Source organism: Protomyctophum parallelum (assembly GCF_964188405.1).
Source record: "Protomyctophum parallelum genome assembly, chromosome: 2".
NCBI lineage: Eukaryota > Metazoa > Chordata > Actinopteri > Myctophiformes > Myctophidae > Protomyctophum > Protomyctophum parallelum.
In genome coordinates, this window is record NC_139699.1 from 28,329,089 (window position 1) to 28,356,849 (window position 27,761).

A 27,761-nucleotide genomic window follows, 5' to 3' on the forward strand; every position below is an offset into this window, starting at 1 on the left:
GAAAAAAGAGAGTAGTCGGGATTATTATTACTACTTTTCCTTATAATATTAGATAATTATAATGACGTGGTACAATAACAGAAGCAAACAGATCTAGCCAGGAGGCGTTGCCGCGTTCCTCTACCTTGTTATCTGGTGGGTTCTTGCTAGTGTTCCTATGTGGAGCTTTGACAGTGACAGTGGCTGCTGGTGACTGCCGCTGCTGGGCCTCCAGCTGCAGCTCTGACTGCAGACCGCGGCGGAGGTGCAGCAGCCGGTATGTGAGCTTCTCATTCTCGCTGCGGAGGCTCTCCAGCTCCGGGGAGACGACGGGGACGGGGACACAGGCGTCATTCAGACCTCCGTTCACCAGGCCGTCACGAAGACTCGTTATCTCCTTAGTGAGGAGCTGAATTTGGTGCTCCTGTGCGGCCAGGCGTGCAGCCATGCACTCCGCCATCTTTAAAATCTCTTGGAGAAAGAAACAAACGTCTTGATCAGCTGCGTGGGGGAGAACAGCGCCCTCCTGTGTTGTTGTTGACGACTGTGTCGCTCACATTTTAGAACCCCAAACTGTTTACATTGATGTTCTTAATTACCTTCTTGAAGACCAATAACAAATTCTCATTTATATGTCTGCCTTTTAAAATGAATTTCAACCGACAGACAATTACATTTGGCCCGTCAGTCTAGATATATATGCCCGTCACCTAGTCTGCAGTACCGGGTACAAACATTAGAGGTCAGTGCTACATTTGGCTGACACTATACATAAGTTGACAGTTCACCAGCATGCGCTGTCATTTCCTAGGGTAGTTTTTACCCTTTTATTTTTTATATTTAACTTTGTTATCATCATGATTTACGTTTACGTCAGGAATAGCAACAACCAGATAAAGTTCGTGTACTCCGTTGTCAAAAGTATTGCTACATTTTGAAAACTATAACAAACTATTAATCACGATCAAATTACCGGTATTACAACCTAAGCCTAAAATATTAAGCAGAGCAGTTCTGCTTTACAATCCTAAACTACGGCAAAAGTGTTCTCGTGTAGCGTGTGATCCTGGTGTGTGAGCATGTAAACATTGGCTAAACATGAACGTGTGGATTCCTGGTGGATTCATGATCGAACAGGTAATCATTCGTTTCTAATGAAACATTCTGGAGAAAGGTGAGACAGTTTTAAATAGTAAATCGTACATTTAAAAAATAATTCTAGCTGGTTGTGTTTGAGAAGACTGCTGTTCTGTGATGTTTTATTAGTACACATTGAGATTGGCTAACAAGTTAACAACACTACAACAGCATTGCATAAAATCCAATGAAACACGTTTGTTGTAGTCAATGTAGTCTACCATTAAGCATAAACTTTTCACTACACGGAACCTGCCCTGCTCTTTTAGGACATTTGATGCAGCAGTTACAGCACCATGGCTGCGACTTCCAGCTTCGCCCCTCCGAAACTAGCAGACTTCATCCTGACAGAGAAGCTGGGGAGTGGGACCTATGCTACAGTTTACAAAGCCTACAGCAAGGTACTATGCTACAGTTTTACAGCCTAAAAAGGCTACGTGAAAGGTAGACCTACTAGTGTAAGTTTTTTTTATTGATTATTTTATTAGACATTAGACAATAACAAATGCAAAACAGTACATGGTACAGTCAAAGCACATTGATCCAAAAGGATAGCACTGAAAAAAGACCTTGCGGTCTTGTTTCCATCCGGGTCCCTTGCGTTCATTCACAACACAATGATGACAATAATCGAGATATCTCAACAACAAAAAAAAACAAAATACAAATAAATCACTCAGAGGGGGGGTATAGGGAGTGTAACTGCTCCTAAACCATCTTCATCTGGTGCAGAAATAAGACAACGTCCCAACTGATATCGAGAGGGCCTTTTATTTATCCCAGGGGACAACGTGAAAAACTGCAAAGAAATCACATATATTTTAACTACAATGAATTATTACCACATGAAATTATGAATGCCCTTCTTGTCAGTCACTTGTCAGTGTCTTTTACAGACACCAAACAAAACAACTGGGAACATACCGTATGCGCCTTCTGCACAGACTTTTAGGAGTTAAGTTCTTACATTCTTATATACCGTTTGTTGCCCAAAACAAAAAATACAATTTATCATATGCATTTTCAGAAAAATAAGCAAAATAAAATATTATAGCATACCCATAACTGGGACAGCTACAGGGAGGTTGGGCAGTCATCTTCTCTCCTTTTGACCCACTGACATTGATAGGTGATTTTTCAGACCGGTTTTAAAGGAAGCCAGTGATTTGTTTGTTTTGAGGGAAGGGGGCAGGGCATTCCACACCTGAGTGGCAGCGCTGTGGAAAGTGAATTTACCCATATTTGTTCTATATGTGGGTGGCACCAGATCATTATTTATACTCCCTCTAGTGTTGTGGCTGTGAGAGTTGCTCACCTTTGTGAGGTAATCAGTTAAGTAAATGGGGACTGAGGGCACATAGGGCAGGGCTGAATTTACAATTTTGAATGTCAGCCCCATTTTCAACTGCTTGACAGTCTACTAACTGGTGTTACAGTCTTCTTACTACATAGCCTACAGAAAGAGACCTACTGGTGTCACAGTCTACAAAGCCACGTCGTATGTTATTTTCTCTGCATGCCTGTCGCTGAATAAAAGTTTTGGAGCATCTTAAAGTGAGTTGCGAGCCCTGCCCCCTACTTCTTATTATGTTGACTGTTTAGTTTCTACAGTTTTGTCTCAGCACCAGTGGAGGATGTGTGTTACATATCTTACTCTGACTACTACTACTTATATTAAATAAATAAAAATATATTTTGATTTCACTATTTTGTTCTGTTTCCAAATTGTGTTTTGTAAGCCCAAACCACACCGAGTTGCAATTCCTTGCAACTAGTCGCAACTCCTTACAACAAAACAGTTTTATGCAACTCCTAAGTCATTTACAGAGTCGACTGTAATCGATGCAGAAAGCACCAAAGCCGGAGGGGGAGATAAATTTATCGCGTTCTGTCCGTGTGTTATTGTATTTCTGTTCGTTTTCCATTTCTGCCATTGGGGATATAAATGGTTGCAACTTGCAAGGCGTTGCGTGGCGAATCTTTGGTGGGGTTTGGGCTTTAGTGTGATATAGAATAGAGTCAATAGACCATAATATTTTGACACTTTTCACATCCATTGCAAATATTTTATACAATGTTGAAACAAAAAGAAAAAGAGTAAAATAAAGAAAGCCCAATTTAGCCCATAGCTGCAACTGACGTCCAGGTGTTGACTGTCTGTGTCCTTGTAGGGGGACAGTAGAGAAGCGGTGGCAGTGAAGGTGGTTGGGAAGAAGACTTTAAACAAGGCTTCTATGGAGAACCTGCTGACAGAGATCGAGATCCTCAAGGCGGTGCGGCACCCTCACATAGTCCAACTGAAGGACTTCCAGGTCAGCAGATAGTGAAGTGTGTGGAAACCTAAAACCGAAGTCCGACATCACTCCCGTTACTGAACAACCACTCTATCAGAATGTAGAGCTATTTAACACTTATTTGAACAAAATAATGTAGGATGGGTGGGTTCAGTGGATGGATGATTAGTGGAGGATGCCCGCTGCTCCTAATATTTAATATTAGGAGCAGTGGGCTGACACTGACATGTCGATAACATTTGCTTTTGGTCATTCTTGTGTAACTGAAGCATTTCCCGCTCCTCTCAGTGGGACAGTGAAAACATCTATCTCATTCTGGAGTGGTGCTCTGGAGGAGACCTCTCTAGGTTCATCCGCAGCAGAAGGCTGTTGCCGGAGAGTGTGGCACGACGCTTTCTTCAGCAGATAGGTGAGATGAACTGTTAGGCTTAAACCAGTGTTCATTGCTTAGCCGACATACAACTCTGAGCAAAAGTATATAATATTATCCTATCCTATACCCGGTTCGAATCTGTCCCCCAAGGAACTTTACTGTTGTATGTCATCCCCCCACCCCTCTCTCTCACCTTTTAAGATAATGAATAATTAATTAATTATTGTCCAATACTGGTAATATGACTTCATTTTAAACTAAGTACTAGATCATTTCGATAAAAAGAACGAAGAATAAATGTTTCTTGGTTTTTGTTTGTCTTTAATGTGAAATGACTTTTTTCCCCCTCTCTTTTCAGTTTATTTTATGTTGAATGTCTATTGTTTTGTTTTTAGCTTTGTGTCTCTGTTTTGTATTTGTGTTGTTGTTCCCTCTGCCTCTCTTCCCCAAAAGGACCACAATGGAAACAATCCTTCTGGCTTTCTTCTGTACTATTTATCCAGCTTTGAATTCATTTTCAAGACAGTGCTCAATTGATCAAAAACTCTGTTGGGCTGTGCACAGCAGTTGAATGTGATCATATCACAGCTTCATTAATGATATGGTTAATTTTGGTTGTTTCTGTTCCCTTCTAACAGCTATTGCCCTTCAGTATCTTCATGAGAGGAACATCTCTCACCTGGACCTGAAACCACAGAACATACTGCTCAGTGGCTCTGTCCTCAAACTAGCAGGTGAATACATCATGCTAAGTCACACTGTCCTCCAGAGCCAGATTTATTCTGCATTAGATTCTACCCTCTTAACCCATTAAAACCTGAGGACAATTCTACAAATGCCTTCTTAATCAGTCATTCTCAAACATATTTATGTCAATGACACCCTTTGGCCGCAGACTCAAAAATGATTCAACAATTTCAAACACTTTCAAGTAGATGTACAAGCTTGTAGCATGACATTTCGGGGGAAATCTTCTGGGAATCCCTGGCACAAAACCTGTTCAAATATGGGGTCTGCGGCCAAAAATATACATTTGACATTACCTTGACATTAAAAGGTTTGAGAACCACTGGTGCACAGAATGAATTGGAATGTTACTCAGTAATAACTTGGTTAATATCTACCGTCTCTGTGTGCTTTTAGACTTTGGCTTTGCCCAGTACATGTCACCATGGGATGAGCAATGCGTGTTGAGAGGCTCTCCTCTCTACATGGCTCCTGAGATGGTGTGCAGGAGGCAGTATGACTCCAGAGCAGACCTCTGGTCAGTAGGAGTCATTCTCTATGGTGAGTCAGTGCTGCGCTTCTCTCACTGGTTCCCAAACCTTTTGGCTCGAGACCGTAAAGAGAAATTTAATGTCTCTCCGGGACCCAAACTAGCGGAAATAGCAGATCTACATGCTTGTTGTGAGCTTGTAGATCTTCTATTTTCACAACTTGAAAGTTTTATTATTAATGTATTTCTTTATGAAAGATCTTTGGTGATTTTCTGTTTTTAATCTTACAAAAAAAGAAGGAAAACATTGGGAAGAAAAGGATATTTACCCGCGGGCCACAACCCATAAAAATGGGACCACGAGTGAACCAGATGAGCTATGAATGCAAACTTGGTGTCTAAATCATGTTTTTTGACAATTATAAACATTTTGGAACGCTTATCTGTATGACTGGGTGTGGCTGAACCTCTATTTTACCAGAGGTGGACAGAGTACTCAACCCCAGTACTTGAGTACAAATACGACCTGTTCAGATTTACTCCACTACAAGTAAAAGTAGCTCAGTCAAAATGTTACTTGAGTAAGAGTGAAAAAGTATGTGCTATTAAATGTACTTAAGTATTCAAGAGTGCTATTAAATGTACTTAAGTATTCAAGAGTGCTGTTTCTAAGGCTAAGGCCTCCTACAAAGTGAAGCTTGAAAACAAACTGCAAGCAAATTACATCAAAGGTGTATGACAGGGTTTGCAGGACATCACTGACTATAAAACCAAACACCATGTTCCAGACAGGGACCCCTCCCTTCCTGGGAGGCTTAATGATTTTTATTGTCGGTTCGATAGTGAAAACCATCAGCCCCCTCTTTTCCAAGAGAGCAGGGTGACTCTCCACCCAACATACATGAACATGATGTCAGACTGTTGCTCCGTCAGCAAAACCCCAGAAAGGTGGCAGGGCCTGATGGCGTGTCGTCTGCCACACTAAAACACTGTGCTGACCAACTTGCACCTATCCTCACTTCCATTTTCAACTGGTCACTTGAACTCTGTACTGTGCCTGCTTGCTTTAAATCTGCGGTTATCATTCCTGTCCCAAAGAAAAATAATATCACCTGTCTTAATGACTATAGGCCTGTTGCCCTAACACCTGTCATTATGAAAGTCTTTGAGCGACTGGTCTGTAAACACCTGTCCAGCATAGCACTAGACCCCCACCAATTTGCCTACAGAGCAAATAGGAGTGTAGATGATGCAGTATCCCTCTGTCTGCACACTATTACCCAACACCTAGAATCCAGATCCACCTATGCTCGTGTACTTTTTGTTGACTTCAGCTCCGCATTTAATACAATAGTGCCTGGGAAGCTGATCTCAACCCTACAGGAGCTAGGCGTCAGTACACATCTATGTAAATGGATCTTTAATTTTCTATGTAACAGGAAACAGGTGGTCAAAATAGGTGATCTCGTCTCGCTGTCGAGGCTCCTAAACACTGGGGCCCCCCAGGGGTGCGTCCTTTCTCCACTTCTCTACTCATTATACACTCATATCTGTCAATCTCACTTTAGTACAGTTATGATGTATAAGTTTGCTGATGACACATCCTTAGTAGGTCTTATTACCAACGAGGTTGAAACCGACTACCGCAGAGCAGTAGAGGAGCTGGTGAGATGGTGTGAGAGTTACAACTTGATTCTAAACATCTCTAAAACCAAAGAGATGTTCATAGATTTTAGGAAAAAGGGCATATGCCGGTGGGCCACCCAACCGGCGGGCGACCGCTCCATCCATTCCTTTTCTTTTCTCCATTCCATTTCCTTTTTGACCCTGTCCTGCGCGCACACACACACACACACACACACACACACACACACACACACACACACACAGAGAGAGAGAGGTAGCTCACATCATATGTAGTTCAAGGTTCAAGGTTCAAGGTTAGCTTTATTGTCCCTTGCGGGAAATTGGTTTGCAGCCAGATCATAGTAAAATACACACAAAATACACACAACAACAACATTCAATGCAAGACTAAGAACAGGGCACTAGAGACAGAGAATTCATGACATACAGTAGTAGCAAAGTCAGCTAAAGTGCATCAGTGGGCAGTATGTGCAAAATGGCAAGAATAAAGTGCTATTTGCTGTTCAGTAGTTGAATAGCAGCTGGGACAAATGATAATTTGAACCGATTGGTCTTTGTGGCGGGCACCCTCAGCCGACGACCTGAGGGCAACAGTTCAAACTCAGACCAAAGTGGGTGATCCGATACCTCCAGGAGGGAGGAGGCTCTCTTAAGCATCTGCCTCTTGTACAGATCTATAAGTTGGGCTTGGGTTCTCCCAGAAATCTTACTGGCCACTTTGACGAGGCTGCTGAGCCTGTTCTTGTTTGCTAGGGTCAGATTTCCGTACCAGGCTACTTAAGAAAAGTGTTAAGATGTATTTAAGTTTTAAATACCTTTTCATACAAAGAATAAAAAACAGACAGACATGTCTACTTCTCTTTCCTTTCAGAATAATGCAGCTTTCAAGTACCGGTACTTCAGCTGTTTTTGTAGCTATTTTTGAGTTTTGAGTGGCTGCTGTCCATTACACACCAAAGAAAGAATTGTCCTTCTAGCTAGTTTTGTCTTCCAATTTCTCCATCTCCATCCACTATGGTTTCATCAGTGTCCTGGGCTGAATGAAGGTCTAACTCTCCATTATTGATTATAATGAAGCACATCATAAGACCTTGTGCTCTTATAAGCCGGATGCTTAGGGGGAAGAAATGGAAAAAATACCATTCCTTAATACGAACATGTAAGCACTTCACCATGCTAGTCTGCCTCCAATATTTCAATTCATTTCAAAGGGCTTTATTGAAAGGGCTCTTTCACTACATCCATACATCTTCTCTTTGGTCTTCCTCTAGGCCTCCTGCCTGGTAGTTCCAACCTCAGCGTCCTTCTACCGATATACTTACTATCCCTCCTCTGTATGTGTCCAAACCATCTCAGTCTGGCCTCTCTGGCTTTATCTCCAAAACATCTGACATGTGCTGTCCCTCTGATGTACTCATTCATGATCCTATCCATCCTTGTTACTCCCAGAGAGAACCTCAACATTTTAGTCTCTGCTACCTCCAGCTCTGCTTCCTGTCTTTCTGACTATCTCTAAAACATAAATGTGTAAACTACAGATGTCATTTTATTGAAACAAGAGAATAATAGCATAAGAGCATAACAGCTTAATAATTTATGCTGAGCATTAGTCAAAGGTATCAAATTTTAACAGTATGTTTAAATTGGAAACACGCGTGAGCAAACACACACACACACACACACACACACGCTCCGTCCTTTAGATTCCAAACGGAGGAGACCTTTTTTTTTGTCCTGATCATACAACTTCTATATATCAATTATCGAGGTGCAAAGGATTCCAGCTTTGCATAATTCCAATGTGTTTCTAATGCTCAAAAAGCACAAAATAGGCACCAAGTTTGCAAAAAAGGATAAAGTTAAAGTAAGTAAAACAAATTGTCAGATAGTCGCCATCTTTGAAATATGCAAAATAGAGGTTCAGCCACACCCAGTCATAAAGATGATCATTCCAAAATGTTTCTAATTGTCAAACATGATTTAGACCAGTGTTTCCCAACCTTTTTTAGGCCAGGGCACACTTTTCATAGCCAAAATATCCCAGGGCACACCTAGATATTGTGTGTGTGTGTGTGTGTGTGTGTGTGTGTGTGTGTGTGTGTGTGTGTGTGTGTGTGTGTGTGTGTGTGTGTGTGTGTGTGTGTGTGTGTGTGTGTGTGTGTGTGTGTGTGTGTGTGTGTGTGTGTGTGTGTGTGTGTGTGTGTGTGTGTGTGTGTGTGTGTGTGTGTGTGTGTGTGTGTGTGTGTGTGTGTGTGTGTGTGTGTGTGTGTGTGTGTGTGTGTGTGTGTGTGTGTGTGTGTGTGTGTGTGTGTGTGTGTGTGTGTGTGTGTGTGTGTGTGTGTGTGTGTGTGTGAAAAAAAGGAAACCAAAATAAGCATCACCCACCAAAACCCCCCAAGTCATCCAACTAACAGTACAGCACAGACAACAGAAATGTGCATGACAATCTAGTGTCAACCACTAGGAAGGCAAGGAAGTGCTGTGTTTGACCCCACTTGGCAGCCATTTCGCTTATAGTGTGTGTGTGTGTGTGTGTATATACCAGGGGGGCAGTCAGCCAGATATTTCGTGAAGCCTCATTTGAAATCGGTAGTTCATATAATGGCCTGTTGTGGCGCTGGACTGGACCCAAAAAGCCCCATAGCTCCATAGAGGCCCATGTATTTTGGCCCAACTTCACCTAGACTGTATTACCTTAATAAACATGGTCATGAATACTTTCTTCTTCCAGTCACTAGTTTAAAGTCTCATTTCTAATGTCATAATATTCTTTTTGGAAAAGTATGGTCCCATTAATTAAAATAATGACCATAAAGAAAAAAAACCATCGCGTATGTTCTGAGGGGCGTGGCTACCGTTACAGTCTATGATCGGGATTCCCCTCCCACTCGAGTCAAAATAAAAACCAACGGAGAAGAAGGGGGGAAGTCCCGCCTCGTTGTCTGGGCAGCCAATGGCCAGCTGGTCCAAAACGGAGCCAGCCAATGGCCAGCTGGTACCAAACGGATCTAGAAAGATGGCGATTTACAGTGCAGGAATAACAGGCTTCATTTTACGTCCATGTTAGACCCGGCGAACGCTTTGTCCATATTTTTTACAGTCTATGGTATATACACACACACTTTGCAATGATTTTAGGGGGAAATAATCAATTCTCTGGAACATGACGCCATTCTTTTCAGTCAATAATCACCCATAAATCCAGGCATTATCAACACAGTATTAATAGTGCACTTTGTTTACTTTAAAGTAATCTACCCACTGCAATGTTTATGCACTGTAGAAGCACTGTTTGGCCGTGCACCGTTTGCCTCAAGGTCCTACACTGAACTGGAAGAGAAGATTCGTAGTGACAAGCCCATTGAGGTGAGTCACGTCCCAGAAATTGGCATTTACACAAACAGTGAAGAAAGGTTAAATGTGGTAAGGAAACGAGCCAAGGAGTTACGTTATGGTAATGTCTTCTTTGTTAGTGTGCAACACAGAACGTTCACGTACTGTAACTTGGAAAGATTGATGTCTTTGGTAATTGCATTAGAGTTGTGAATATTGTGAATCTATGAAGAAATAATATCACTTCTCAAACAAAACAAAGAGAATCTCTTTCTGACCTGTCAGTGCTAGCATTCTACATCATCACTGCTGACACAGGGCACGGCAGGGGAGATTACTAGCCTGGAAACCAAACAAATCTGCCAGAGCCAATTCAATACTAAATTAGTGTGTTGTTCTCTGTAGAGCCACTAGGGGTCAGAATTGCTCAGTATACCTTCTCTTGTATAGTCCCTACTAGAAGTTGGCTCTGGAAATAAAAATGTCTGGGTTTCCGAGGCTAGAAGTTATTATATAGGCAGGCAGTGCACCCAAAGTGGCTGAATGTGCTTAATTAAAGTATGCTTAACAGTATGATTAATACCTACAGAGGACGATAACGCATGTATCAAAATGACGGAGTGGTTGCACAAAGACCCGCCCGGCAGCACTGTTTAATGCAATTTATTTGTGCGAGTTATAAGTATTTTTTTGTTGTTTTGATGACAAAGTTGTACAGTATGTATCCATAACAAAAACAAGCAGCACGCTAGCAAACAATTCACAAGTTCTTTGTTTCAATATATTTTTTTCACAATTATATTACCTGATCATCTTCTTAAATACACTAGTTTGAAACTCTATATGCATATATGCATACATCTGTCACGCAAATTATCAAAACATTATAAAGTAGGCTAGCCGGCGTATCTGTGTATCAGATTGTGAAATTATAATATAATAATAATAATAATAAAGTGATTGAAAGAAATAACTAGTGTATTGTCTGCGCGTGCTGCTTGCTTATTTTATGGATATACACATACTGTTGACTTTTACAACTTTGTCATGAGTAATTCAACAAAAAATACATAATTAAACAGTGCTGCCCGGCGGGTCTTTGCGCAACCGCTCCGTCATTTAGAATTAGGCGAGGGTAACTAATAGGTTGTGTTGTTGTGTTGTTGTGCTGGCTGTCAGCTGCCTGTAGGGGCCAGGGTCTCCAGGGACTGCAGAGACCTTCTGCTTCGACTGCTGGACAGAAACCCTGACACTCGGCTCACCTTCGGCCAATTCTTCTGTCACCCTTTCGTGGATCTGGAGCACATGCCCAGTGCAGACAGCCTGGGCAAAGCTGTGAGAGAATGGGCGTGCGTGTGTGTGTGTGTTGTGTGGTTCACAATTTGTCACAACTTAAACATTTTAATCGTGACAGCACTAGTGTGTGTGTGTGTGTGTGTGTGTGTGTGTGTGTGTGTGTGTACATTTGTTCATCCCTGGCTGGCACACGTTGGCTCAGGCATGAGTGCACCTCATGCATGCATAAGCACGCAAGCATTCCTCCCTCCCTCAGAGAGTTGATACTCCAGGCTTCTCAGATTTGTGTGTGTTCAGATGTTTTGTCTTCATTGCCTGTGTTTGTATGTTCTGTCATTGCATGTGTGTGTGTGTGTGTGTGTATATATATATATATGTGCATCCATCCATCTGCGTATGTGTGTGTGTGCATGCGATCAACATTACCCCAGAGTATTGGAATTGAATGATGACCGTTACCGTACAATATGTTTAGACACTATTTCTAATCATACATTCTTTAAAGTAAAAAAGCCGTTGTTTGTAGATGAGGTTTGGTTGCTTTGGGTGTATACTCATGTGTGAATCAAATTGATTGATTTGTAGGCCTGCACACATAATTGTAATACCCTTTATTAGTGAAAACATTTGAAACACCCCCGGAGGGTGAAAAAAGTCTAGTGCAATATGGAGATAATAAGCCCATATTGCATAATAAGCCGTAATCGGAATAGTAATTAATTTCTGATCGTTTTTGTAAATCGTTGAGCACTGCAGCTCTATTTATTATGCCCATCCATGTTCATGTCAGAGAATCATGAGCAATACAACTGAAATCTTCTGTGACAACATAACCCAGAGTGTGGGAACGGGTCCATTAGGTTCAATTTGTTAGACCTTTGTAAATTTGTGCGTTAATTTAACACGTCCATTTGTGTTAAATGAACACTGGGGATTTTATTGTGTAGACTGGCCTGTGGGCCATTTGTGGGCCGCGAGGCGCCCCCTTGTGGCCCCTGAAGGAATTTCCCCAAAAAAGGGCTAATAAAAGTTACAGGTATGGCGATATGAAGTGTGTGAGATTACCATAATAATCCTTAATCATATTCAAGGGTTTAGGTCCATTTGTACTCTCAGAGTTAAGTTGACATTGATTTTACGATATAAAAATAAATAAATAAAAGTTATAATAAATTGACGTCCCAGATATAAATGGCATTAAATGGGGGTCAGTAGCCTATGCATGTCAAACTGGGCATCTGATGAGAATCACTGCTAGAGCACTGCCATATCTTTTCAAATGGGGTCTTTCCCTGAAAATGAATTAATTTTACACTAAAGAATTAAAGATCTATAAGGGTCCATTTGGTTACCAACTCTCCATCCTTTAGCTGGGGACCACCTGGAACCCAGAAGGACCACTGGTGGTCCCCGGACCACTGGTTGAGAACCACGTTCTACATCTATTCTAAGCTTAATTAATTAATGAAAAAATAAAAACCCACATTTTTCGCATGCGCAGACTCGGCCCCTAGCCTGGTACCCTAGTCAAAATATGGCCCTTGAGTAGAATTAATTGGGGAACCCTTGTGGGTCAAACTGTGGGTCGGTGATTTTGGGGGGTCTCCAGATGACTTTCTTAATGTGTAACATTGTTTTCTCACTCAACAGTAAACAAATCAACATGCAGTGTATACAGGGTAGCTGCACACTTCTTAATACCTTTTTAATACCTCTAAAATATCAAATTAAATAACAAATAAAACCATTACTATTATTGGCCAATTTGTTGAATATTATAAGAAAAGGTAACAAATATAGCAATAGCCGATCTACAAGCTCGTATATATATGTATCTGCGGAACTGAGTCAAACAACATGTTATGCCTCAACTCCTACAAGTGCTTGTCAGTTATGGTTCAAATATGATTATTTGTGGGGGTCGATGGCACACTGAAATGTTTTGAGTACCCCTGGTGCAGTGGACCCCAGTGATGCGTGTTGGTGTCTCTCTCCCTATGACAGAAAGAGCTGGTAGTGCAGGCCATCCAGAAGGACCAGGAGGGAGAGAGGGCGGCTGCGCTGTCCCTGTACTGCAGTTCCCTGGAGCACTTTGTCCCCGCCATCCACTGTAAGAGCAACAACAACAACCACACTCACATCCTCTCCACTGAACAATGGCCTAGTCTTTGTTCCATCCACAATAAAACGACAAAATAAACTCGACCCTGACTTAAAAACCAAACCGTCTCCTCTGTCTCCTGCTCCCCCCACCACCCCCACCACAGATGAAACAGACAGACTGCGCAAAGAGACCCTCAGACAAAAGGTAGGCTTATAAAACCCTCCCGCCATTCACCAGTGTATTACTTTATGACTTGATTTTTCTTTACATATATTCCACTGGCTTTGATATGTAATGAATTCCCCTCTATCGGTTCCATATGGTGGAGCATATGTGGCCTACTCAGCTAAGACTCCACCTTAGTAACCGTTCCCATTGTTGGGGCGGTGAAGAAAAGCACAGTTTTCCCCTTAAAATTGTATCCCTTTTTTCTCCAAATATATTAACTCTCCCCACATATTTTTGTTGCCATTTCAACAGGCAAGCCTGTCCTCTGACACGCACCAGCCAGCCTGTAGGAGTCATTAGCACCCTCTCTGCCAGCCTTCCCTCTCCCAAACGGCCAACTCTGTTTGTACGCATAGTCGTTTGGCCAAGGCAAGCTGGGTTCGAACCCCTTGACTTTGCGGTGACGGATGGGTACTTAGGCACCTAAAAAAATGTATTCAATTTGTAAGCATTACAAAAAATAACAACAAAATTCAATATCACGAAAAATGTAACACTGTAGGAGAGAAAAAAAGGGTGATCTCCTGTCTTAAGGGAGAAGTGATAATGACCTCTCCCTTTGTCCTCCTGTGAGGTAGATCACTGCAGGAAGCCTGCAGAGATCCACCTTTTTTGAGGGATGGGCAATAGATACAATACTCGGGCAGATGCAAAGATACAGTCTACCTTTCATTGTCAATGGAAGCCAGCGACATCAACATACATCAAGATCCATCCAACGTTTGTAGCTGCTGCAAAAGCTACAAATTGAGTTCAACTCCCAGATGCAAAGCTACAACTGTAGCTGCAATGACACGGGTCACTAGAGACGCACACTTGATGACGTCAACGTCAACGACCTTGTGAGCAACAGATATACAAAGCGACAAATATCCTTTAATCTTTGCACCACCTTCATGCTGACATAGTGAGAAGCTGCATGGTGAATGCTCCTATGGGAGGAGAAGGGAGTTTGTTCACTGACAGAGAAGCTGTCAGTTGTGATAGCAGCACGAGATGTTGAGCATCAGAGTGACTGTCGGTGACATAGTTCAATTTATTATTATTTTTTTTTTTAGATGACCTTCAGCAACATGTAACGTATTGTGACACAGTGGGAAAAACAGAACAACTGGTTTACAGTATGTGATGTGATGTTGAATGAGTGTAAGAGAAACTGTGCCCCATTGCAGGTCAGTCAGTACGTATCCAGAGCAGAGGAGCTGAAGGCTCTCGTGGCTTCAGACAACAGACAGAGGTTTGAGGAGGCCATGACCACCAGGGAAATCCTCCGAGGTAACACACACATTCCATCATGGTGGCAGATCTAGTAGGCGTGCAAACTGCTCATCTTGTTTACTGCTACTGTATTGTTTTGTTTGTTTTATATTTTTGAGGGGTGCTATAGCCAGCGTTCTGTGTCTGTGTGTACCATGAGCATGAAAAAAATCACACCTGTGTGAAATGAGGGGCGCTCTGAGTCTTATCATCTTACAACACAGAGGAGGGAATTCGGTGTAGCTATGAGTAGGTGATGTAATGATGATGTAAAACAAACGGTGTCAAAACAAACATTAAATTCTCTTTATTGTTAATGGCATTTAATGTTTGTGTTAGAAACTAAATATAAGTTTTCCCTTCATTGTCAATGGCGTTTTTTAAACAAACATTGAACTAAACTAACATTAAACCTGTGTATAGGAGGGGCTAGCGCTCCTCAAAAATATGGACAGAAAAGTGAGGACACCAATTATGATTGCCCGGAATGTGATGATAAGAGTGTTGAAAGTGGCCCAGGCCGTAGCGTAACGGTCTGGGCACCGGACTGGTGATCCAGTCGCGGTGTGCCGCGGGTTCGACTCCCGAACCCGACACGGCCTTTACCGCATGTCATCCCCCCATCTCTCTCCCGTTTCCTGTCAGCCTACTGTCTGTCCCTTAAAAAATCAATAAAAGGCGTAAGCCGCAAAAAAAATATATCTTAAAAAAAAAGAGTGTTGAAAGTTCTTAAGTGGTAATATTTTGGTTCATTAATTCAGGGTGTTTTCAATCTTATTTGGTTATTTTTTTATATATACATACGTTCTGTTAAAGTGGTTATATTCAATATAATATTTTGGTTCATCCATTTGGGGTGTTTTCACAGTCTTATTTGATCTTATCTTGAGACAGAATCTGAATACCATAATTTACCGTAAATTACTTGTAAATACTATGTGAATTATTTGTGATGAAAACGGTGTGAACTCTAGCTTCCCTATTCTGGGGTAGAATGTTCAGCTAAAATAGCTGATCTATACAAGCTCACTACAGGTACCAACGGGGGGCTTGCGAATCGGTTATTTTCCGCAAACATATTTTGTATGGCAAAAGTATCAGATGGACAACTTTTGTGTGACACTGTAGTTGTATGACCAAGTAGGGCATTAATTTACAGGAAATTTGCCTGCTTGACAGAAATGATAAATTAGGCGTTATTCTGTCTTGCTGTTTCCAGAAATGTCTGCTGATCATCCACGTCTTCTCGTTGCCCTCCAACTGGCCTCCACCGCCATAGCTAAGGTTAGATTATATAATTATTGCTGGGTGCCACTGGGATATGCACACACGCGCGCGCACACACACACACAGGTTTGTATTACTATGATTGTGAGGACATCAACATTTTAGGACACAGTTTTATCAACAATACTTTTACATGATATATTCTTTTGCCATTTTAAACCATATCCTAAAGCCGGAAAATAGCAGATCTACGTTGTGAGCAGCTTGTAGATCAGCTATTTTCCGTTGGAGTTAAGCGCACAACTTAGTATGTAAGTATAAATCAGGCATAAATGTTCAACCATAAAACAAACATGTTTCTTGTGAGGACCAGGAAAATGGTTCTCACAACAACGTGTTTCTTGTGAGGACCAGGAAAATGGTTCTCGCAACAACGTGTTTCTTGTGAGGACCAGGAAAATGGTTCTCACAACAACGTGTGTCCCATATTCTACTATACTTTTTGATCCATATACTTTTTGACATTTGATCCCCACAAGTACAGTAACACACATGCGCAAGCACACATACGCACACATGACACGTCAGAGGCAGGGCTAAGATTAAAAAGAAAAACAGCACAAGAAGACACATACCAGGACACACAAACGCATCCCCTGCTTGTAGTTTCCCATCTGAACTGCATATTTTTAGATGGCTGGTGAACCAAATGTAAACATATAGTTTGCGTGTTGTTTGGTTGCTCTGTTATTATGTTGACCATGTTCTCTTTCACATAACTCACTGTCAACACACTTTATTGCACAGATAGAAATAATATTTGCATTAGTGTCGGAAAAATAAAAAGGTCGGTCAATACAAATACATTTTGATTTTTATCAGTTTCAATTATATATATGTAATGATTAAATCCAATGACAGAACTTCAATGTAAATTAACCTAAGCAGGATATATTTCTCATCACATGACTTTATACATATTTGTAACCTGACCACGTTAGTTATATCTACAAGGACATAATCCGTGATAAGCTGCGACCGGTGGCCAATAATGCCAAATATGTATTTTATTAGAAGATACAGATATTTGTTTGATACATTGGTCGCAGCTATATATATTTTTTTCTTTTTCACTAATACATAGTATTAGTGAAGAGAATGACCCCCCCCCCTCCCCATAGTGTTGTTTAGTGCAAAATCAGGATCCTGGTGGCTAATAATCAGTTGAGAAACACTGTGTGTGGTTGGATTTCAGCATGCTTTTCCCTAACGTTCCTGTGTTTCATTCCAGGAGCAAAGTGGACTGGATGAAAATGATGCACTGGACCTCTACCAGCAGTGTCTAGGAGAACTATTGCTAGCCCTCGCAGGTACAAAGACTCCCATTCTCTTCTTTTTTTTAATTATTATTATTATGTTTAAGTTCATTATTTAAAGTTCTCAGTCACCATGACTGATTTCAGTCATGCATGGGTGTTCTATCTATGGAAGTATGTCACACACCGAAAATAGGCTATCTACAAGCTTACAGTGTAAGTCGTAAGCTTTGTCGTAAGAAAAAACCCTAATAGATGGATATTTCATAAAAGCAGAGCCTCAATCTGTAATTTCTTCTACTGGTTGACAGCATGGCTGCCAAAACATAATTCTAAAAGAAAAATTGCTGTTTCACTAATTGTTGATTATGACTTGGCACAGGAACATTTTAACATCTATGTGAGCCAGTGTGAAGAGTTTCACATTCATATTAACCACTGAACAACTCCAATGAATCACAACTTCATTCCTAATTACCTTATTGCACAACAACTATATATAAATAGCTGATATGACCCCCTGTGAGCTTGTAGATCTGTCATTTTCACCATTTATTACACTTTATGCCCATAATGACATCCCCAAAAATAGACACATCATGTTGAAAGTTGTTAAGTGCTTGATTAAAGGTCACTAGTCGCTGACGGAGGAAGCTGCGTCTAGCATGATTTATCCCATCACACGATGGCGTCGCTCGCCAACGAGCTGACCTTGAAGCTAACATCGTGATTAAAGGGATCTTTCCCTTTGTGACCCCAGACAACATGTTTGGGGTCTTTTTATTCTCTCTTTTTTGGGGAAATTTAGAGTAGTTCGTTTAACCCCTTTTTCTCCCCAATGTAGTCATTATTAATAATTCCTTCGCACACACGTTGCTGTGTAGTCACTTCTGTTGTATCCTACTGACCTCACCTGCCAGTGAGGATCCCCCACCGGGAGGACGTAGGGTCTTCGTCTGACTCCTCTACCCCCCGCCCCAGCCTGTAGAATACATGCAAAGACCAATATCGCCCTGCCCTCCCTGCTTCCCTCCCCCGAACACGGTCCGATTGTGTTCGCATAGACGCCCGACAAAGCCAGATGCATCGTGGTGGATTCGAAGTCGAACCCACAACCTCAGTGGTGGTGGCCTGGGCAGGGACTTTTACCACTGCGTCACCCAAGCACTTTTGGGGTTATTTTAACGTCTACCGTACTCTGTCTTTTGTGAGAACCCCGGACAGTTTGTATGTTGCTTTATTCAGTATTTAGATATTTGATATTCATTTTATCAGACCCTTCCTTACCCTGACAGAGCGTGAAAGAATGAGGGAGAGAAGACTGAAAGATACATACAGTGACAGGCAGACTAAAAGTCATGTGAGAGAGAGAGGGGGGGAGAGAGAGAGCATTCTCTTGACTGCACTGCAGCCTGGCGCCTATTAGCTCCGGCTCCGTCATGACCTCATGCGGGAGAGATGGTCCTAATGGAAGACGTTCGCTGGAGCCATCCATCCAGATGTGGCTCAGAGCCTGTGGATGAGTCCTTGTGCCAGCAGCCTGTGTGTGGTATCAAGAGCCCTGCCATCTGGTTCCCATTCACGGAGCACAGTTCATTTCTCTGTGTTATTACACACTGGAAACAAATAAAAACTATTATCTCTGTAGAGAAGTGCTCCAATCATTCTACATTCCCCGTGCTCCCCCCCCCACACACACACACACACGATCAGGGGGCCGAGTCTCTCTCTGTTCAGGACAGCACACAACACTGAAGGGGGGGGGGGGGGCTTTGTTTGGCCACCGGTGGGTCTTTTGTTGTGTGGCTTCCCAACATGCTTTGCTTTGCTACAAGAAAACCCCCACCTCTCTCTCTCTCTCTCTCTCTCTCTATCCGCTCCAGGATGGCAGCCTAATTGATAAAAGACTGGCCCAGTTTAGAGCGATTTCCTCTCCCTCACGGAGCCCCCTGGTCGACTCGACACGCTAGCAAAACCCCAACCCCAGCTCTGTAAATTACCTCTCCTTGTGCAAACACAATGATTGGGTAGCCCAATGATCCATCTCTGTTTCTCTCTCTCTCTCTCTGTTCTCTCCCCTCCCCTCTCCTCCCCCTCCCCATCCAATCTCTCTCTGTCTGCGTCCCCTCATTATTCTCCATACCCTTGTTCTGTCTGTGTGTGTCTGTGCGCCAGCCGAGCCGCAGGGCCGCAGGAGAGAGCTGCTCCATGGCGAGGTGAGTGGGCGGGTGAGGGTGGGTGGGGAGGCCTTCTGCCTGAGTGCCCACTGTACCAAGAACGTCCATGTAATTTATGTCCTTGTCCTCCAAGCCCCCGGGAGCAGTGGTGGAAGAACTACTGACATTTCTATAGAAATACTCTGTTCCAAGTAAAAGTGCTGCGTTCTGAATAAAAAGTACAAAGGTACTGGCATCAAAATATACTTGGAAGTACCAAACGTGAAAGTACTCATTATGCAGAATGTCCCATTTCACAAGTTTTCAAATGTATACTCTTTTTTTTTTCAAACATTAAATTAGGAGATCTGTTGCGACTTGCAACGCGTCATGAGCGTGCAGATTAGTATATATGGGCTGACGTGGGCTGACGTGGTTTGTAATAATAATAAAAATCTACAACGTAGCTAAAGTTTTCAAATACTAGATGTAGTGGAGTAGAAGTATTGAAAATTGGAAATACTCGTAAAAGTACCTCAAAGTTGTATTTGAGTACAGTACTTGAGTAAATGTACTTTGTTACATTCCATACACTTCCCGGGAGCACAGCTAGTTAGCTGGTTAGCTCTGAAGAGGCCATCGCTGTCCTAAGTGTCCTTCCCCCTTCCTCTGCTTTCACATTATGTTTTCCACAGTAGAGAGAATAACATGATCCATCAACCAGATTGCTACTCCTCCTCCTCCCCCCCCCCTCCACACACACACACACACACACACACACACACACACACACACACATCTGTATAGCATCCTTGAACTCTACTACTCTCTCTCGGTTAAAAGCCTGAGTTATACTCATGCACGCATTGTAAGCTTGTTGATCGGCTATTTTCGGTGTGTGCGGCAACCAGGTATAGATCAGGCATTAGCCCAGCTTTGAGTACAACCATGACCTGCATGGGTTTTGTAGGCCAGTGGTTCCCAAAGTTTTTACTTTTTAGCCCATGATCCAGATGTTCGCCCGGATCACAAACTAGTGAAAATAGCAGATCTACAAGCTCACAAGTTGAGTGATCAAAGTACAAATTGTAACTCAATTCAAGATCTCTACACATACAGGGGTTAAAGTGTCAGACCTTTTAAGGTCTATAATGCGTTATAACTACATTGCATTATAATGCACTCGTAAGGCATTATACACTTCAACCTATCTCCATATAATTGGCACTCACGAATGTTCATCGTTGGGCAGATAATGTTTTTATTTTTATTATTATTATTATTATCATGAGAACGATGGCTTTCAAATTCGCATTGCAACTTTTCAGGAATAGAAAGCCTGCAGTTTGTATTGGCTTGGATTCCCCCTCAATGATGTCACTGGTGGAAGGGTTTCTTCTGAACTGCCCACATCCCTCCTATGAGACACAGACTGAGTAGGACCAATTATATGAAGATGAGTTGAAAAGTGGTGAAGTGGTCCTTTAAAGGTCGGGTCTATAATGAATTACCGTATAATGCGTCATAACACTCGTTATAAATGTTTATAATTATGCATAACAACTTACTATAACTAACACGTTATAAACGTCATAAGCTGTTATACATGATTATAAACATCTATAGTGAGCGTTATAATGCCTTATAAAGCATTGTAAATGTGATTATTCTGCATTAAGGACCGACTTGATCATACTACAGCATCACAAAAGTAGCAGATATACTCGCGATGTGTTTTGAGCACGTCGATCTGCGACCCTTGGTGTATTTGAATCCTGAAAAGTATCAGTTTTGGACATATGAGGTTTCCTACCCGACAGATTACAAATGGCGGCAAAATAAATGGTGTCGTTTCTCCATACAAATGAAAGCATTTGTTACACATTGTTTTAGCCATAAACTCAGCCAACAACAGACAACAGAATTTCAACAACAAACCCCAGAGAGGGCTGGAGCGGGGGTGGGGGGGGGGGGCTTAGACCTCCCTATTTGAAGTTTTATGGGAGCCTGTCTTAAGTAAATTCAGATGCGGCTGTAATAATCTAGCACAGTGCTTGGGGAGAAGGGGAGGGTGGTGGGGGGTTATGGTGATGGAAAGCGTGTGTGAGAAGCCAGCAGAGAGTCAGTCGACACATGCCGCTGGGAAGGGCCTCCCTGTGTGTTTGAGATGTACTGTAAAGCGGAGTTTAGCCCAGAGCTGTAATTCCCACTCAGCAGCCAGGCTTAGCCCGTAGAGGCCACAGCCAGCCTTGATCTAGCTGGTAGGTTAATACGCTTTCATCACGGACAGATATCATCTCAGGAATGGTATCTTAATAACATAACATAATATATACATAATACTGTATGTTCTTTAACCACATGAACACTAGTAGCACCCCTTCTCTGGGTTATGTCACAATAATAGGCCAAACAATCTGTGAAAATGGCTCACAACAATGCAACGTGTCGTGAACTTGTACATGGTCCGTTTTCTGCAAACTAATTTTCTATACGGGGGGGGGGGGGGGGGGGGGAGTTCAGATTCCTGGGAGACCCCTGTTCAATAAATTATATAGGGTTTGGTTACATTTGTTCAAATGTTTCCACATTACAAGCTACAGAGCATGTGCTTCTTTGCTGCCAATCATCATTACCAAAAGCAAAAAGCCATGTTGCTTAGAGTTACGAGTTTACCAGACTGCTATACTAATGGTTATGTAATGTAATTGGACACACTATTAACTCCTCCTCGGGTCTCTTGTTATTATCACCCCCACTGCTTGTAGTAAATCATCTCTGTCGGCCAGAAACCACTTAACTCACTTATATTCTAACCTGTGTGTTTTTTCTTTCGTTAATTAACACCATACTACAGTGTCACACAAAAGCATCGAAAGTAGCAGATCCACAAGCTGGACATTTTGAGCCTGTGGATCTGCTACTTATGCTTCTTTTGAATTTGATTCAGAAAAGTAAAAGGTTTTGTCCATAATGAGGTTTCTGCCTGACAGAGACATGAGAAATTAGAGGGCAAAGGCATAATAATAATACAGACAGATTCCATTCAAGGAGCTTTATTGGCATTACAAGCTCTTCAAACCCTTATGACTGTTCCCACGTCAACGCTGAACTTCACAGGACCTCTAGACTTGGTCGTGACCTTGCATAAGGAGCTTATAGGCCAATGTATATTTTAAATAATTTCTGAAAACAGTTAGTTTTTTTTGTTTCTTTTTTCTTTTCATTTGTTTCCATTTTTTGCTGTTATTTAACTACTTAAACCCTATTTACTTAGCTGACTAGATTCCCAAGGGCTTCATACTACTGTTTTCACTCTACACACACACACACACACACACACACACACACACACAAAAGAAAATACAGGAAAATAGCTGATCTACAAGGTCACAAAGCATGAGCTTGTAGCTCAGATAGCTACAATTCATTTTTTAACGAATGTTGGCTCCAGAATAGGGATGCTATTGCTAACCCAGTGATCAAATTATTTATCTATTAATATCTTTCATTCTTATTTGTTTTATTTTTGTACCAATGCTGACATATTAGGCATTAACACATGGCATTCCTTTTCCCCAGATTAAAAGCCTTATGACCAGAGCTGAATACCTCAAAGACCAGATTAAAGTAAGAGTTTGTATAAAAGAAATAAAGGTTTTTAATGATCTGTTATAAAAAAAATCAGTTGACTTTTTATTTCTATACTGTACACATACATGATATATATTTTTCCTTTCAGATGCAGGAGACTCAGAAGGATGTGTCACTAGCAAGAGAACCACTGTCAGAATCTGTCAGAAGTTGTAAGTGTCCATGGTGTAATTGGTGTGTACTCTAAAGCAGTACTTCTCAAAGTGGGGTCCCAGCAAAAGTAGTTACATCACAATAATTTGAACCACTTTATCAATGTATGCTTATGTTGGCTATAAAAACCAAAATGGCAGATCTATGAGGTAACCTGATCTCACTACTAAACTCACTGCCAACTGCTATTTTTTTATTGAAAGAATATATATTTTTGATAATTTTTTACTTTTATTAATTCTCTTTCTCTTCTGGGGCTCACCTGGCACAAAACGTGGCTAAATGTATGACAATTCAGGGGTTCCTTGACATGAAAGGTTTGAGGTTGAGGTTTGAACCACTGCTCTGTGTGTGTCTGTGTGTGTGTGTGTGTGTGTGTGTGTGTGTGTGTGTGTGACTGTGTGTGACTGTGTGACTGTGTGTGTGTGTGTGTGTGTGTGTGTGTGTGTGTGTGTGTGTGTGTGTGTGTGTGTGTGCGTGCGTGCGTGCGTGCATGTGTGCGCATACGCACGCACGTGCACATTAGTGCGATACATCACCCTATTTTTTGACAGCCCTGCAGCCCTACACTGATCAATGACTATATTAGAGGGTTTAAATGGAGGTCTTTTTCCACTAGTAAAACATGCGTGTTTCTCTGGGCGTACATAGGGGGAGGGGGGAGTACTGTCCCCCCCCATGGGAGTGTCTGGCTCTTTGATTCCATCCCAGTGCAGCCAGAGGCCACGCTGTCCTCTGGCCTCTTGTAAAACCTGCCTTGTGAAAGAGAGACTTGCTTCTAACCAAGAACACTCATCCTCTCTCACACACGCACGTGCGCACGCGCACACACACACACACACACACGCATGTAGCACAATCCCTCGCTCTCAACCACACACCATATAAACCTCCCCCTGCATGTTATTATTTTTAATATTATTTAACATTTATCAAAAGTGTGGGTGTGTGGGTGTGTGTGTGTGTGTGTGTGCGTGTGCGCGTGTGTACGTGCGTCCTTTCAATACGTGCACAGGGCCTGAGACTGGCCACTGGCTAGATGGAGGATAGTGTACTAGCGATGTCTGAAGCCAGACAATATCCTGTCTTCTGTCAGGAATTCCTGAGGAATTATGGGTGAAAGAAATGAGTGGAGTGGAGGGGGGTGTCCAAGAGAATGTGGAGGAGACTCCAGTTTCATGCAGAACGTGGCTTGGTCTTCTTCCTGGTCTCTGGTGTTATTTTAACACACCCACACGACCGTGCGTGTCACCCTGGCCTCCTGCCAGCCAGCAGCTGTCTGTGTGCCGGAGGGGTCACACAGCAACGCCCAGCGCTGTCTGGTGACCTTAAAGCACACCAGACATAAACTTCCACCAAGTCTAGCAGGGGGAACTAATCCTACCACCACCGTGTCACTGTTTAGGTGTTTATCTGACACGGTTTTAAAAAAACAGACTATAAAACAAATGATATTCATTTGTTCACACAGGATTGTTTTGTTTGGGTGGAGGAAGGCCCTTGACCGATCCTCATTTTCAAAAACGTGGACTTTTTTTCAATGTTTTCGAATATAGCTGATCTGCAAGCGCACATAGCTAAAGCGTTAGAGAGCCCGCCTGGGAAGCCATTAAGCCAAAGGTCCCAGATTTGATTCCAGGCTTTAGCAATGTGTCCAAGTGTTAAACTGAGCAAGACACTTAACCCCAAACTGCTCCCCCAGCGCTGGGTGACAAAAACACTCTAATGAGTGGTGAGATTTGGACTACTATTATTATTATCACGTTGCAGTGTGAGCTTGTATATTGACTGTTTTAAAATGACAATTCTTTATTTTATATATTTTTTGCCTATAATGACATTATATTAATGACCTATAATGACAATGCCCAAAACTGAGACACCAGTGGTTACGTTGTGGGAGCAGGTAGTGAGTGGTTGACTCAGACTGCCTTGCTCAAGGACTTTCTGACGGGACACATAAATTGTATTGGATGTTTTGCCAACGGAGCCTGTGGTCTTTTGGTCTCTCTGAAGTACATCAGCTGTGAGTGTGACTGCTGTTTATGTGACATACTGTGACATTTGTATAATCTTTCTGCGTAGAGAGATATGCCCTAGTTTACTCTAAATACCACCTTGCAGCTATCAGAAAACATCACCTGGCTCACCACACACAGTGTCATCTGCATATCTAAACAGGAGATTTAAGTCTGGAAAATAGGTGTGTGATTTCTAACCACTTAAACTCTATAGTTTGTTGACTAGTGTGGTCTCATTTGGCACCCTCATTTTCTCCCTCTACACCAAATCTCTTCATCGAAAATAGCCGATCTAAAAGCTCACAACGTGACATGTTGTGAGCCATTTGCGCTGAATGTTTTTGCAGCGTGTGCGGCTGTGCGCATGACATGCGTGTGCGTATGACATGCCCAGAAATATGGACTTCATGCGGTTGAAGCGAAAACACAAACAAACTTGTGGAATTAAATAGCACACATCTCTTCTCTCTCCCTCCTCAGCGTGCTGTTTGCAGTGAGACCACCGCGTCCGCAGTGGGAAACAGAGAGGACATTCATGGTGCAGCGGACCACCTGTCTGTCTTCAGGTTGGTGGAGATGCGGACTGCAGCCAGCCTTCCACCCAGCACCACTCTCTCTCCCACCACCACAGCTGAGCAGCTGATCATCCCACCAACACAGTACACTGAGAGGCTGGCAATATATTAACAGCTACTAAAACAAACGGTTCACTTTGGCTGATCAGTTTGCCTGTTCTTCCCAGACACTGTAAATAGTGAAAATGGCTGTTGAATTGCCGAGCCTACCAGCCAGGTTTGACCTATGGATACACAACGCCAAATACCATGGACTTGGACTTATTCTACATGAGATCAAAATATATTGATTCCAAAGGGAAAGACATACTGTCATGTACAATCTGGTGAAGTAGCTCAAACACTGTAACATTTTTGTTCTTTGGGTATTGAAGCTGTACTTGAAATCAAGTACTGTAGGTGCTGTATTGTTAAGATTAGTAGTTCTCAAAGTGAGGTCCAGGGTCCCTCTGGGCTACATGAGGGGGTTCCAAATGGACCCTTACAGGTCCTTGAAATTCAAAAAGATTGATAACTTGTGTGAGGCAATGCAGGGTTGTTGTTTTTTGCTACAAAGACACACATACAACACACACACACACACACCCTCTCGTTCATAGTGCAACATGCACTCTGTTCTGGAATGACTCATGAACTGTCACATATACACAAACTTTCCCTCTCTCTTCCTCTCCCCATCTCTGTCCCTCTTGCTCGGCTCTCCCCGTTGCCTTTGCTGTGGGTCGACCACAGGCTCACCACGCTCTGTCCCACTGATGGGGCGCTCTCCACCACTATGAGGGGAAAACTGGAGAGGTGCGGCTTCGGCCCTATTTACTCTAGACTCGCATTTTCTTAGGTTTGGCACCAGCTGCAGATTGAGGCGTAGAGCCAGTAGTAGTAGTAACAGCAGCAGCAACGCAGAACCCAAGCTCTTCAATAACTAAGGCTTCTGTGAAATTTTACAAGCTGAGCCAGGCATGGCAATCATCTGCATCACTGTGTCGTGATTTACTAGTTTAACCACTTCTACCCTGGCATCCCTGATATGGGTATCGAAAATGTCTGATCTGAAGTTTCTTTGAAAATAGCCAATCTACAAGCTCAAAACATGTGATGTATTGTGGGCTTGTAGATTGGGTATTTTCAAAATAGGTCTTGAGAGCAAAAAATCTGGGAAGGGTGTAAGGAGAGAAGGATACTGTGAGTGATTCTACAAAAATCCCACCAATTTCTGAAAAACGGTATGTCATTGGTTGTCAAACTTAAATGATATGGATTTAGCCATAGACCCCCATCTCAAATGATTTTGTTCCAGGGAGATTTGACTTAAAGATGTTTACCGTAAAAAATATATTCAAAGATTTGTCACATTTTAAAATAATAGCACATCTACAAGCTCATAGCGTGGCGTGATGTGACGTGCTATGAGCTTGTCTATCTGCTATTTTTTAATAGCCAACCAATGTGCTATGCATATATCTAAAATGACAAATGCTTTCCTGGTTCTAATAGGTTAAAGAAATCACATTTCTGTTTTTGTGTTTTGTTTGTTTCTCTGTGGCTGTGACTTTATGAACTACCGGTATATTTATTAAATGATGAGAAATGGAGCCAAAATTAAAATTACAATGTCCACTTGCTCTGTGGCCCATAATCTGTTTGAGTTTGTGGATAATAAAGTGAGACAGTTCCGACGAATGAAAAGCAGACGCTCGACTCTTGTCAGGAACTTATGGAAAGATTTATGTGTCCCTGTATGGGAGCTCTTCCACTGGTGCCTCGCCAACATCATCATTTGGAAGGCCATTCCGGA

General features: G+C 42.2%; 2 protein-coding genes across 5 annotated transcripts in view; one reads left to right on the top strand and one right to left on the bottom strand.

Annotated features, from left to right (window-relative positions):
• The window catches only part of tars3 (threonyl-tRNA synthetase 3), a 29,228-nt gene extending 28,787 nt beyond the window's left edge, over positions 1-441 (bottom strand). Inside the window, exon 1 of the mRNA XM_083760092.1 lies at positions 125-441. Within this exon, the coding sequence (XP_083616218.1) occupies positions 125-439 (315 nt within the window). The 5' untranslated portion in view covers positions 440-441. The remainder of the gene's footprint in view (positions 1-124) is intronic.
• Positions 7-27,587, top strand: ulk3 (unc-51 like kinase 3). 4 transcript variants are annotated; one of them, XM_083760097.1, is made up of 17 exons: positions 7-135; positions 1,386-1,517; positions 3,288-3,428; positions 3,699-3,819; positions 4,422-4,517; positions 4,927-5,070; positions 9,930-10,012; positions 11,159-11,314; positions 13,280-13,385; positions 13,543-13,583; positions 14,780-14,882; positions 16,084-16,148; positions 17,383-17,461; positions 19,583-19,623; positions 23,146-23,193; positions 23,306-23,369; positions 25,872-27,587. In XM_083760097.1, exons 2-17 carry the CDS (start codon positions 1,413-1,415, stop codon positions 25,886-25,888), a joined length of 1,410 nt encoding a protein of 469 aa, XP_083616223.1. In that variant the 5' UTR covers positions 7-135; positions 1,386-1,412; the 3' UTR covers positions 25,889-27,587. The 4 variants fall into 4 exon arrangements, with proteins under 4 accessions (XP_083616223.1, XP_083616222.1, XP_083616221.1 ...); XM_083760096.1 differs by lacking the exon at positions 7-135 and adding an exon at positions 1,051-1,161 and having other exon boundaries at positions 1,403-1,517; XM_083760095.1 differs by lacking the exon at positions 7-135 and adding an exon at positions 1,051-1,153.
• The last annotated feature ends 174 nt before the right edge of the window (positions 27,588-27,761 follow it).